Source organism: Echinococcus granulosus (genome assembly GCF_000524195.1).
Source record: "Echinococcus granulosus chromosome Unknown EG_S00017, whole genome shotgun sequence".
Classification (NCBI taxonomy): domain Eukaryota; kingdom Metazoa; phylum Platyhelminthes; class Cestoda; order Cyclophyllidea; family Taeniidae; genus Echinococcus; species Echinococcus granulosus.
Window position 1 is genome coordinate 318,528 of NW_020170397.1, and position 14,336 is coordinate 332,863.

A 14,336-nucleotide genomic window follows, 5' to 3' on the forward strand; every position below is an offset into this window, starting at 1 on the left:
ACAGTCTACTAGGACAAAGTGTGTATAACTGACCAATTGGCTGCCACTGTCGTGCTCGCTCACCTTCAAGTAAGCCTGTGAGAAGACAACTAAAGAGGTGGTCACAACCCTCTTGGTGGACCTCAGAATTCGACGAGCTAACTTATCTACAACGAAATATTTGGCGTCTGTGGGACCGCGGGGTGAAAGTGGTCTACTAGACCAGCACCAAATTCTACCCTTTACCTTACTCGCCACTAAAGCAGCATCACCCGCGATCCCTCAGTGTTGCGGCGCCAAGTCTGCTGAAGCCGTGACGGCGAAGTACACCAACACAGAAGGCCACCTTTCTCCAGTTTGACGATTGGGTGCCTTCCCACCATGACTGCAATACTGGCCATGCCCGACCCGGCACTTCACTAACACCGACAACATTAAACTAACACACACAACCGCTGCTGGAGCAGACATCAATCCACGCCTACCTTTTACTTTAACTTCAACCAGTTGTCAGAGGACGGCGAGGAATAAGCATCGTCCCTCCAACGCCTAACCGGCACGGGCAGCAACCTCGTCAACATTCGGTGAGTTTCACTGACTACCATTCGAGTAGTTGAGAACCGAAACACACCTACGCCAGCGATCCGGACATCAGCGTCTACCTACGATTACCACCCTCCATCCTCGTTGAGCCCAAATTAAGAAAGGCAAGTCGTGATTTGACAGAAATGAAGGACGAGGAGGAGGATCTATTCTAGTGGCAATGCTGTACTGGGCAAAAGACTATAGGCATTTTCACTAGTCATCAAAAATCGCACAGGCAAACACACCGATACACTCACTCAAGGCGTGAGAGATGGAGCACACACCCAAAAGCGGAAGATATAAAGGAGGGGCAGGCAAGGTGAGGGGTGAACGCGAAGAAGAAGGTGGACACACAAATCGTCTGTTTTTTGGCAAAGGCACACACGCACGCGCGTTGAGCAGAACCTGAGGATGGCACAGGAGGGGCAGAGATAGAGATAGAGAGGGAGACGGCACTGCACCCCTCCGTCGTAGGTATTGGCACAGTGTGTGAGTTGGGGATTGGACCTGTGCTGCGACACGCCGGAGGAGCACCTCCTCCACCACCACCACCACCTCAAACTTTTTAAACAGCTATATCTATTACACACCTACTACACCGCAGGAGGGAACGTTATAAAGGGTTAGAAAGACAGCGTCCATAGATCCTTGTCGTCAATGGCAACGGCACAACAAATGCGAAGACACGAAGATGGAGGAGGGAGTAGGCAAACGATGGACGGATATTGACAGGTCGGTTGGTTGGACTGATGCATTGATAGTCTGACTGCCTTTCTCGTATTCTTCTCTCTCTCTTGCTGAAAGACCTGACCACAACGTCGGCATAGTCATGAGAGTGCAGGCTCGAGGAGCCCATAATGAGGTGTAAGATTATTTGAAGAGGAGATGTGGAAGAAAGCACAGCCATCAGACGAGGGGTCAGGAAATGCGATCGGACGGATGATGGGCGGGAATATGGCTAGCTCCGACCATCAAAAAATGCTGGCAGATAGAGACGTGGGCGCGTACACTTGACACATACATCCTCAACCATAAGGGTGGTGGTGGAAGAGACGAAAGTGGAACAGCAATGCAAGCAGGCACATGATCACGGCCATATCTCTTGCTGAATGAGTGAGCGAGGGAGTGTGCGAATAATGACTAGTTCATAAGTCTACGCAGGAAATGTAAACATCAGCACGAGCATGAGAGACAGAGTATCAAATAGGAATGATTGAGGTTTGCGTGTGTATCAGGAGGTGGATAAGGTGAGGAGGGAGTTCCATGAATATGCATACCGATAATATAGATAAAGGTAGAGATATAACGTGTGTGTTTGAGGATAGGGTCTCAAGGAGGAAGTAGGCCAGATATAAAACGCGAGATTGAATAAGACGAACGAGAGTTGTGAGCAAAACGCTGAATGTGATTTGGTCGAAGCATTTCGGATATTTTTTGCATCCAGACAGACGGGTGACGGGAGAGGGACGCAGGGACTAACATCTATCAATCAATCGACCCAAATGGTACTTATTCGTCCCTCTTTTGGATTGGAGTAAAACTTGGCGAAAGAGAATCTAGTTGGTGCTGCCGCCACCACTAACGCTACTGCCACCAGAAGCGGCAGCAGCAGCAGCAGCAGCAGCAGCAACAGCGTTAACACCAGACACGGCGTTGAGTGCTTCCACAATGAGATCGAAAGCCTGTCTCTCCTCAATTATGGTGACGAGAAGAGGTGAGGAATTAGGCGCATTAGCGGTGAGCTGAAATCCGACATCCATAGCAACCTCAGGGGTAATAAACCGAGCGACAAATGTGCCACGTGTGGGGAGCGGATGCAAGTTCAGTAATCCAGTACCCAGGAAGGACTCAAGAGTTGGTCGAGACATGGAAGGAGGCACACCTCGGATCAAAAGCCATCCCGAGGCCAGGTTACCTCCGTTTCCTGCAAAGTTATCCGTCCCGCTATTGTGGCGCGGGCTGCGGAAGCCATTTGTGGTGGCTCTGAATACAGATCGCGGGGATGCTAGGACAATGAAAGACCATAGAAAAATAAATTTCTAGTCATTCCGTTCAATAACGGGTTCTGCTTTACAGAAGGGACTCAATGGAACTAACCATTGCGTAAAACTAATGAACACGTCACATGTGTGAAGTGCATGTTTAGGTAAGGAGATTGAAATGTCACATGCACGTGGTACAAGCCCCGAACTCACGAGGATTATTGGATATGGATGGCGCTGGGTTATTGTTGCTGCTACAAGTACCTGCACCGATTCGTAAGTCCTGAAGGCGCTGTGTGAGAGAGGAGGCGTTGGGTCTTGTTTCTTCGGGGTTGGACCAGAAGGTTGAAACTGGCGGCTGCGGCGGAGGGACGGGATTGGACGCAAATGCACCGGACACCTCTCTGGCGCTGATTTGATTCTCAACTTGGTGCAGCTGGACGGTCAATTCGTTCAACAGGGCCATGCCACCCGGCAGAGAGCACATACTTGGAGTGCCGCGGAATAGTTGGATTTGCCGTTGAAGGTCCTAGGGGCAATGAAGCAGTGATAAAGGGAACCGACAGGAATGAGGGCAAATGGAGGAGAGACAATTACTTGTCGCTTCCTCTGCAACTCCATAATTGAAGCAATAAAAGCGAGATTTGTGGGTGGTGCGTTGGTCGGTTGCCACTGATAATTCCGTCCACGTATAAGCATAGGAGAAAAGCCGTTCTCCTGTTGTTGTGGTGGTGGTAGACCCAGAAGGGAGGAGAGGGAAGAACCCAAGATACTGTCACCGCCAGCACTAGCTGCAGCACCCGGCATCCTGTTACCGCCGCCGCCACCTGAAATAATCCTATTGGCTCCGTTGCCCACCAATGATCTCTGCATCTACGACAGCAATGCGCAAAGACGTTGAAACAGTACTCAACCAAATTAATATCTTTTAATTTAAAGTGTGGTTTATTGAATGGGGGGTCAGATCATGGTACCTTCTTGCATAAAATTTTTATGTATAAACCATCAACTAGCCCCAACTATTGGAGATGTGCTTACCCAACTGACGCACCCCCGGCGGGGAGTGACCGAAAGACTGAGCGCCCTTTAAGTCACGGTTAAATTGAGCACAGAATAGATACTGTGAGGTCACGTATTTAATCCTGCACTCTAACAAATCATCTTGCAAATGAGTCAGTAAGCCATGCCACGTCATCCGAAGAGAGAACAAGCGAGTCGAAACCACTCGTCTGAGAGCAACTACATCATATACCCAATCCCCAAACCATTTCAGATGAGGCATCTTGGCTACCAAAATTAATAAATAAGTTATCACGAAAGAAAATGCTTAATATAATTAAGTATCAGTTTGCCATTCATTTGAAAGATTTATAAGAACGTTTAAATAATAAACTGATGAAAAGCTCCAAACAGCTTCAAACACGATCTAGAATTTGAGGCAAACACAACTAAGAGCATGGTGACCGAACTGATTGTGATTTCATCATTAGCTTATTCCAAAGCAGTCTTCATAAATGAGAGCGACTCATCGTGATTCCTGTCAAAAGCTAAGGCATTTACAATTCATCAAAAACCACTACCTCCGTTCGTGAAAATCCCATTGCCGTCTAAGGTTAAATAAACAGCCACATAAATGGGACGAAAATATTCACAAAAATCTGAACTAATCGCAAGCTTACTCACCGGCATTCCACGTCCAAATGGGGCGACAGCAGCAGCGGCAGCTGAGGTAGATTGCGCGTTGGGGAAGTACCCGAACTGTCCAGTGGCAGTGGGTGAGGTGGGGATGCGACGCGGTCCACCCACCGTGCCAGGGTAACGTGGAGTTCCGGCGTTGCCGCTGACAGCGTTGCGAGAGCGCAGTCGCAACACTGCTATTGACCGATCGATGTCCATGTTACATTCCGCGAGGACGGATTCCACGTCTTCGCGACGAAAGCCCTGCTGCAGGAAGTAGCGCACCAGGTCTCCCCGATAGGCTGCCATCGACTGCGAATTGAGGACTTACTTAAGTGCAATTCAGTACCACCCCAAGAATATAAAAGGAACAAAAAAACTTCGAGCTTCATTTGTCTTAACTATAAATTGTTGGCAGTACTTCGCAATTCTTCATTAACGACGCAGGAATATTGTATAATTACCGTGTTTCATGCTTCCACCTACTGATTTGTAGTGAAAAAAAAACACCACATGAAGTACAAAAAGAATACTTTGAACAAATGTTCACTGATTTAATGAAAAATAGACTGTCAAACGAAGGCTCTAGAACAACCACACCGATGATAGTCCTGTCCGCAGATGCAATGATTTTGGTAAGACTTCTATTGCATTAGTATAGTTGTTCGACATCGCTTGCAAAGACGCTGACTACTCTACGGAAGCTTCTTAGTGCAAATTAGACAATTAAGAATATTACGAATCGCAACCTCTTTCGTCCCATTCGACAGCTATACTTGAATTGTGAGAACAATGAAAGTTAAAGTCGTTCAAAGCCATTCCAGATAAAAAATAACCTACCATTTCTGGCACATTCATACCATTACTGTTTGGGTAGTAATAACCAAAAGCCATCATCGTCCGATAAGCCACTCACACGATTATGCAGGTCTACCAGCCTACTACTTAAGCAATGAAAAAATGCACGGTGCCATGACAGAGGTATTTACACAGTTGGTTCAGGAAGAGGGCAACTCGACACGCTGATGACGCTAGCTGCTAGAATTACATTGGGGAATATCTTTCGAGTATAGATAAGCATGATCCGCAAATGTGCGCAACTATACCATAGAGGCAAAGTGCCAAATAATGAGTTAACTTGATAGACCTGGGCCCTTGGCCCAGACATGTTATGGGTCTGTAACCGGAGTGGGCTTATGCAGTTCAGATGGTCGAGAATTCCGGTGGATTACATCAGCTTATCGGACGAAGAGCAACTCCAGCTGCCCTAACACCCGCAGCTTCGCACACGAGCGCACACGCGTGTCAGCGAACAGAACACGCGTGCGTGTGTACGTATATGCGGGCAATGAGGTCACAGAACAAAGCGCCATCACGTGACGAGTACGCACACAAGTCGACAGTCATCAGGCGCCGGTAACTAGAGGGGGGAAGAAAGGGGACGCAAATTCCAAAACCTACAACGCCAGTATTAACTTCCTGGTGCTGGTCGGCATCTTCCAGACCACCGCTGCAGCCAACGGAGAAAAGTGAGGGGGCAGCAGAAGCAGAGGAAGGGGTTGGACCAGCAATGGCAGTAGGGGCGACACATCGACCAGTTACTGTCGCCCAACTGTTATCTTCCTGGTTTAACAAATGGGCCGAGGAGATGGTGGCCCACGCAGCGCGAGAAGGAAGTCCAAGATCGCTCGAGTCCTCAGCAAGGCGGTTAGCAGAGCCACCAGTTGCGCCTGCACCGAAAATGGGACGCCGAAACAAGCCTCCGGGAGGGCCAAAATGCGAAGAGGTGGAAGGACAGGGCTGGAAAGCTGTGGGTTGAAGAAAGTGCGTAGGGCTCACCCCGACTATCACAAGAGACAGAAACGAAGAATTAAAATTACTGGAAGCCAATCCCCAAATGCCACCATCATGTTCAGCTTGTGGAAGGGTCGAAGGGATAGCCGACTGTTGTGGTTGATGAGATACTGAGGCTTGTGGTGAACCACCACCAGGGGCATTTGCAGTGACGGGAGTTTCTCGACCCTGAGTTGGCCAACATGAAGCCCGGGTGGCAATTTGTTCATAATGCGACTCCCAGACATTAGTACCAGTAGGCGGTTCATTTTTCCACACATTGGACTCTTGAAGCTGTTGGTGGGAATTCAGCAAGGCGGAGGAAGGTTTGGGTTTGTGCAAATCTCCATCCTCAGGCGTGGTCTTCCAGGGGACTGACTGATTGATTGGACGCGTGCCCCAGTTTCCTGGATCGTTCACCAGCTCAGATATATGAATGACCGTAGCATTATTCTCTCGATTCGCTTCAGTGCCTAAGGGTTCTTGCTTTTCCTGAGTTTTTAAGGGCTTATCATTATCTTCTATTTGTTGGGTGGAATCTCTGCCGAGGGTTTCCGTGGAATCGGTGAGAATTTCCGCGGCAGCAACTAGTGGATAATGGCGCGATAAATAACTTACCCATGTGCTGCTGGTTGCTATCCCAAGGATTAGTATTTGCATCCGGAACAGATCGTTTGGACTTTTGGGACCAGATTTGATGAAAGACCTTATCCTGTGTCAAGCTTGGAGGCACGTTACTGGATTCATTATGAGGAAGAGACTTGTTGACACTGACATTAACATCATCCTCTGAATATCCATTTTGCCATATAAGGTTGGAAGACAGCGGCCACTCGGCGATTGGCGTTCCTGAAGAGTTCCAAAGCTTGGAAAATAATGAGTAAAAAATGAGACCAAAACAAACCCTATCACTTGCTGGCCATGGCAAAGACAAGTCCGCAAATGTGCTATCCGCCATTGGATTAACGGCTGGATCAAGATTCGACCAACCAGAAGAAGTGGGAGCAGAACTATTCGCGGAGAATTCTGGAAAGGGGCAGTCAGAGGCAGGGAACAATCTACCATTATTGTCCTGATTCTCATTATGCCAAGAATCACCCCCGGAACTCGGATTTGACTTCCAAAAACTGTTACGTTTTGGTGGATTGGGCATTATGCGTTATAATTGGCAATAAGGAGTCGAGATTGGAGCATCAATTGAAAGAGCTGACTCAGACGAGAATGGTTGATTGAGGTATTTAAAAGTACTGCTGGGAATGTTCTGACCAGGCGCGAAAACAGGATTGAAGCCACAAAAATGCAATGTAAGTAAAGGCACCTCAATGCGAGAACCGCATCAAAATTCCACAGAAGCGCATCGAGCGCGGCACCAACCCAAAATAAACCCCAATGCGTACGCGGACATTACAAATGGATACGCTGCCTACAACATTAAAACTAAGTTCAAGGTTGTAAATTAATTTAAAAATACCTTTTTTAAATAAACAGTACAGAAGCACTTTAAGAAAGATACAAAATGAAGAACTAAACTTGGTACAAGTTAGAGCTATTACATCTCACGTTAAAAAGTTTGAGCTTCATGAGTTTCGTGAAAATGAATTGTGTTTCCTTGCTAGATAAATGCCTAATTCTTTAACAAGTTGTCAGATTAATTTATTTAGACATCGCATTATCAAGGCTCTAAAAAGAAGCTAGTGATACTAATTAGACGATTTGTTCTGTTGTTCGCGAATATGCACCCCATGTGTCCACCTTGCCCTTTGGAATTTATTTTTTGTATAGACGCTAAGATAAAGCCAATGACCTCCTTAGATATTTTCTTCTTTTAATTAGGACTATGAAAAAAAATGCATATTGAACATAATAAAAGGCAATGGTGGGACAACCTCGGAAATCCTCGTTAATGCCATGTGGAAACTTGAAAAATGCAGGTCCCTAACTTGGAAGAAATTGCTATACGTGTTGCAAACTTTATTAACTGTGAATGTAATTACAATTAGGTTATCACAAGCAATCAATGGGAAGTTGCTCAAGTGCAAACCTGATTTATCCTAACAAGTTTACTTGCAGGAGGAACTGATAGAGTCGGCAGGAACTTCTAAATACTTGCTTTACATTAGAAAATGTAGATGATTCACTAACGATGGCAATTCACCTTCCTAGTCTAATTGCTCCAGAGCTAATTCACTAATTACAGAATTTTTTCCATTTTATGAGAAATACGTATCAGTTAATGCCATGAGGTAGCCATCTGAATGATGGTTGTTGTTCTCTGTTCGCATCAGGAATGCAGAGTCTATTCGAAGCAAGGGGTTAGGTATCTTCCCCATCTAATGGACATCCCAATATATCGCCTTTGTTCCTAGCCAGGCGGTGGCTCTCGAATGCACACAAGGGCCGTGGAGTGACCGTGACCGAAACCTCTCACTGGCGCCGCTCCCCTCGGTCACTTTTCTGCCTTCGCCGTTAGTACAAGGGCGGTGCTTTAAGGATCACCAACGAAAAACAAACAAAGATTATGAAGACGAGAGCATATTTGATCGAAAGCCGACGGATTATGAGAATTTCCTGGCTTGCGGCAAGTCCGTGCTCCACAGCGAGTGTGTTTCCTGAGCTAATCGCCACTTGTAAGAATCTCTAATTAGCAAAATGAAAGAAAATTTACATTTTACATCCTTTGCTGTCATCATATTCTCATTTCAGTGGTTCTCGTCCGTCTGCTAAGGCGACTTTTAGCTTTGTTAAGCATTTGCTCATTAGTTTTGCTAACTACCTAATTATTAACATCTTGCTGAAGACGTCTGCAATCCCAGAAAAAGTTACAGTTTCGGTGTTCCGAGGGCCTTGATTTTCTCACTGACGTTTCAAATATTCTAAAATCTCTCGAACGTTGACTTTTTCTTTCCTGATTGAACATCATCACGCAAAGACGACTGTGAGGCCAAGTTCAGTAAAGACAGTATAGAGACGGCAGAATGGAACCACTTCGTGCCACCAGTGCTCGGCTCAAAGTTGCGAATCATCAATTCACCCATCTAGATGATCCACTTATTTGTGTTGATTGGGCCCTCGACAGGATCAGCAGGTCCTGGCACTTTTAGTTCGGTTTCATGTTGACAGTTGACTACCTTGATGCCGAACAGCCGGATGGAGTCCACGCACTCTCAGTAGCCGCCCTGTTTTGGGCCTTTAAGAAACCAGGTACCCACGGAGGAAGTTTTTCTTTCACGACGAGGAAACAGCAATTGTTATTCAACAGGACTGAATTTGCCACGGATGTAGCACCCGAGTTCACGCTTAAAATAAAATTCGGATAGAACAGATAAACGTATGACTTATACAAGTGTCATTATCAAACAATAATGATCTGATTGGTTTGGTGTTTATCAGTAAATAATGGAAGATTTTACGATATCAGGAAGAAATTGTCAATAGTGAGTACTCATAAGGACTTGACTAGGGAGCAACAACCACTATGGGGAAATGCAGCTTTCAATAGCTTCGCTGAGTTGGATCAACTGCGATTCAACTCGGGCACTCCCTGTACCCGCAAGCACGCACGCACGCGTGCACCTACCCGTGGGCAGAAGAAAGGTCGCTGCCAAAGCGGTCTAACGCAGGCGTCTGATTGGCTAAGCTTAACTGATCCAATTTTGCTGTCTCCACCAATCCCAGCGCAGCATTTCGAGGCTCGAACGGCAAGACGACGCCACGGTTGTTATGTGGGGGTTGCGTGCACCAGAGTGACGATGTTGCCTCCTCGAGGTGGACTATTGTGATGACCGATGACAGTGCCAACACAAAAAAGTCCATAGGATACTTCTTTTCTGGATAATAATTTTTTTCCACTAATGAATATGCGGTTAGCTTCGGTAAGTCTAACGTTATCTCACTCGCCTACATCTCATTTTGCCTGACAAGTAATTGTTTTGTAATAATCTGCATGAGTGATGTAAAACTGGAGGGTTGGTAGAAGATCCTTTCATTTGACTGATAGGTTTTTGAACTGTAGTGGTCATTTCTACTGTTAGTCAGCTTGCTGACCCTCTCTTAAGATTTAGGCTTCCATGAATCGCTTTTTACCACTAAGCAAAACAGTTTAGAGTTTCATTTTTTTTATTTTAATTTCCGTTCAACAGTGAATGAGCTGCACTAAATGGTAACAATGAATGAATCCTCATTTGTACTAGGTTGAAAGAGCAAGGGATCGTCGTTTTACTTTGAATAAAAGGGTATTATAAGCAAACCTGTCATCAGAAATGCAAAAAAAAACATTATACAGCTTATTTAATAATTCGTTGGCAGAATCTTAGAGGCGAAGTCAGTCAACCACCACCTCTTAGATGGCCTAGTGGTCAAATACAAATACCATATGTCAGTGACTCGTTTGACAGATATCATTCCCCTCCTTGGATCAAAAGCATCGTCTACCGATTATTTTACTGTTGTCGATTAAACCAGTCTCTTTATGACATAGCTTGCTGCAATCAAAGTTGTCGTTCACTAATAAGAGTTCTATGTCACGCATAGGTGACTCTGGTAGGAACGTAAACTTATTTCTTATTACGTTCGTTCCTTTCATTTTTGCTAAGTTGGCATTTCTTTTGAATCCAAGTTGATCAACTTATCCTTCAGATTCGCGCAGATATAAAAGGCAAACAACGCGATTCTTCCTCGCATTAAAAGTTGCGACTTACTATTACTACCCTCAAAATATTGACAACTTTCCAGTCGTCAACACTCTCATGCCTTCAAAGAACCTACTTTGACGGCTCAACTAACTTTCAGTCAGTTGGAATTTTTTTAACTGCCATTTGACGTGACTGCGCCTGAACCACTCCACAGGCGACCGTCTCGACTTATTTTATAGGCTGCATTGGGATAAATTTTAATGGTCTCTGATGCTAAACTACCACCTCTTGGGTCTTACCTCCCCCCGCACACACACACACGCACAAATGAAGGACCGGATTTGAGTGTTTCAGTGGAAGACGGTTTTTAATATTTACACATCTCCATTTTATTGGATTCGAAATGTATTCCTCCGGTAATTTTTAATTTTTCTGTAGTGCGAAGTCGCTTATCATAGAATGTCTGGAAAAACCGATGACGTATGGGCGATCTCTGCCTTCCTTATTGTATCAATAAAAGCAGTCCAAAAAATAATGTTTTGATTAGCCAAATTCTAGTGGTTGAAGTCGACTCCAATACTGTTTCTTTTTTCGTTGTCAAAACAAATAGCAACCTGATTGAGTTTTGTCCAAGACTTCTTATCGGATCGCATCTCTGTGGTTGGGAAAATACATCACGCTACTTCAGCCAATCAGAGTGGGCCCCTTGAAAGCGAAGTGCTTTTCATTGTCGGGCAGGCGGAGTGTCTGACATGCCACAATTCCATATGTCGCGCCCGCTTTTGAACAATCGTCTCCTGGTATTATAAACTGGAGTTTGCAATGTGCGAGTGTTCTGGAGCCCATCGGCCTTCCAGCCCGATAATCAATAGGTGATGACGTCATAACAGGTGGCTGTATCGATCGCCGTGTGTGAGTCAGCGCAAAGGAGCTCACGGCGAGTGCGTGGGTGCGTACACGGCGGCTGGGTAGCGGCGACCGCCTGAGTTGGAGTCTCCCGATCGTCTTAGTCACGCGATTGACCTTAGACTTGGTGTGGTTGTCGGCCAACTTAAAGTACGAGTGCAACCGACATTTCCAACCTGTTCGGGAATCTAGTCACGACCATGGAAGCCTCTTGGAGATCGAATAGGAGCGTTTCTCTAGGTTTGCAGGCATCCTCAGGGGGTAACATGTTTGTTAATCTTGTCAATGTCATTGTCCACTGCTGTAACAGATCGTTAAATTCGTACTCAAATGGCTGATATTTGGTTATCAAGTACCGTTATTCTGTGTCGCATGAGGTTAAGGTTGCAGGGTGGCAGTCCAAGAAAGAGGGACTTAGCTAATCTTTCTAAAGGCAGTCACACTTTTAGAGTATTTTCCTGAAAAAAGCCTTCACTAAAGGCAAATCTTCGCATTTGCGTGGTCAGAGTTGGTAAGAAGTGTTGCTTTAGACCACTCGACTCGAAGCACCACTTCGGTTACTTCAGTCAAATGTGTTACCGTGGCTCCTTTTTCATTCAAATTTGTATATGATGGAGAGGTTTTTTTCACATTTTTTTAAGGGAAATAATGGGACTTGAATAACTTTTTTAAAACCCACGGCAAGGCTGGCACGCAATTTTAGCTTTTCTGCCATATCATCAACTGCTATTCTAAAACTTTCTGGAAACTAAATAGTAGACTTCGTCGCTTTTAATGGACTCGATTGGAAGTGCAATTTCAGAGGATGCTGCACCTCTCACTCCAGAATTACCACATTCAGGCTGTTAAATTCACCTGGCAATTTTTTCATTTCCAAACTCCACACAAGTGGCAGTGGGGATGAATTTATTCTCCAAGGTGCAGAGACCTTGTGCTCAACAGGATCCAGTGGGTAACGGGACGCTCTTTCTCCATCTTTAATATGATTTTCGCAAGTCTTGTAGCCATCGTCATCTCAACGTTGATTCTTCTATTAGCGAAGCCCAAAAAAGTCAAAACAGTCAGCTCTGTCTCTTTCGAAGTACCTTGTATACGCATATTCGTCGTGCAATAAGGCGAGCGTTTGTTGCAGATCCCAGTTTCTTAGTGCACACTGCCTCTAGAGGCAAAAAGCCTGACCTTAGTCACATTTGATTCCAGTTTCCTTTCAGTTCCCATTTGTCTCGTCCATTTTGTGCGTGACCATGCAGCCGTTGAATAACAGGAAAAGCTCATTAGCACCAGTTAAAGAAACACGAGTCAGGCGAATGCGAAGAAGGAGGATGAGGATGAGAGCGAGTGTCAGAATGGGTCATTACCTTCTTTGCATCCCTACTAAGGTGTCATTTCTCTCACAGGTGATTTGTACGGTAGCATGAAGTACAAGATGTGGCAGAAGCTATGGGACAGGAGGTAGTGCGTTGTGCTGGCATGTAGGAATATGAATAGGAAGGTCTGCTTTTCACCCGATTCATTCATGACTCCTGACTATTTCTCGAGTAAAGAAAGAGAATGGGGAAGAGGAAGAGGCGGAAGTAAAGGAGGGGTGGGAGAGAATGAGGAGGAGGTGGAGGACGTCCTCCTTGTGGGGCTTGGAGTTGCAACGTGTTGTGTCAGTGGATGGATTTCTGGTAGGCCTCCACTAAGTGAACAAATGACAGTAGACAAATTCATCAGCGTTGCATTAGTTGCACACGTGTATACACAGATTAGAGCCTGCGCGATCTTGTGGAGATGGAGTTCTGAGCATTGGGCAGTGCGTGGGGATGGTTTGGAGATGATCAGTACTATGTTGGTTGGCTCAACGATGGATGGACACACCGTGATGACAGAAGCACAGAAGGAGTCACGTTTCGTCAAACACCAGTGGGTGAGTGGGCATTGTCGAAGCAGCACGTTTTGGTTGATGCTGAGATTAGTTGACTGCCAACTGCAAGGGGGCGGCATGAGGTAGCCATCTGAATGGTGGTTGTTGTTCTCTGTTTGCATCAGGAGTGCAGTCTTCCTGAACTTGGTGCATCTATCTTTAACTATTTCTTCGTTTAAATCAAATTGCTTAACCAAACCATCTGCTGACATAGCTAGCAAATTCCGCTTTTTTAGATTTTGCACTGGGTTGAACTTGCTTTTTTAAGCTGGCGATTTCCAATTACCTATGGATTCAGCCAGCTAGTTCTTACGAACTACAACAACACCATCATCACCAACATCTGACACCGCAGTAGTCACCTCCCCTGCCCGATTATGTCTTAGTGCTGCCCCTCTTGTCTTATGACAGCATCGAGCTCTGTCATTTATTACAAGCACTTGGTCATTTTCCTACCTGCAGTTTAATGAACTGAAAGTGACGCCTATGTGAAATAGTTCATGGTGGAACATTCTTGTACCATAGTTCACGTCAATACAGTCTTTTGCGTTAAAAGAAAGGAAGCAAACTGCAGGAAATCAGAACTACACTACTTTTAAAACATCGTCCCCTCCTATGCTCATCTTAGTGTTTAACTAGTACCCGCTAGACTTCGACTTGGAAAGCTTGCTGCTACGTCCGATCCCTCAAAGGTCAGTCTACTACTCATCGTCCGCCATGGTATGATGATGATTGTGCCAACTGCTCCTGCAGAAAGATTTATTATGCACCAATCAGGCGTTTCATACACTACCAGGCTTACTGACTGGTGACGACCTCCTCTGAGAAAGTTAGAGG

At 45.5% G+C, this 14,336-nt stretch overlaps 2 protein-coding genes across 2 annotated transcripts; both read right to left on the minus strand. All coding sequences in view use genetic code 11, as the record gives it.

The window, feature by feature from the left end:
• Positions 1 to 2,120: 2,120 nt before the first annotated feature.
• On the minus strand, positions 2,121 to 7,209 carry EGR_03306 (hypothetical protein; the record flags this gene model as incomplete). Its single annotated transcript, XM_024492555.1, has 7 exons — positions 2,121 to 2,569; positions 2,760 to 2,982; positions 3,036 to 3,373; positions 4,226 to 4,535; positions 5,685 to 6,529; positions 6,675 to 6,905; positions 6,969 to 7,209. 7 exons carry the CDS (start codon positions 7,207 to 7,209, stop codon positions 2,121 to 2,123), a joined length of 2,637 nt encoding a protein of 878 aa, XP_024352956.1.
• Positions 7,210 to 11,371: 4,162 nt separating this feature from the next.
• On the minus strand, positions 11,372 to 13,711 carry EGR_03307 (hypothetical protein; the record flags this gene model as incomplete). Its single annotated transcript, XM_024492556.1, has 3 exons — positions 11,372 to 11,737; positions 13,122 to 13,274; positions 13,337 to 13,711. The coding sequence occupies 3 exons, from the start codon at positions 13,709 to 13,711 to the stop codon at positions 11,372 to 11,374; spliced, it is 894 nt and encodes a 297-aa protein (XP_024352957.1).
• Between the last annotated feature and the right edge of the window lie 625 nt (positions 13,712 to 14,336).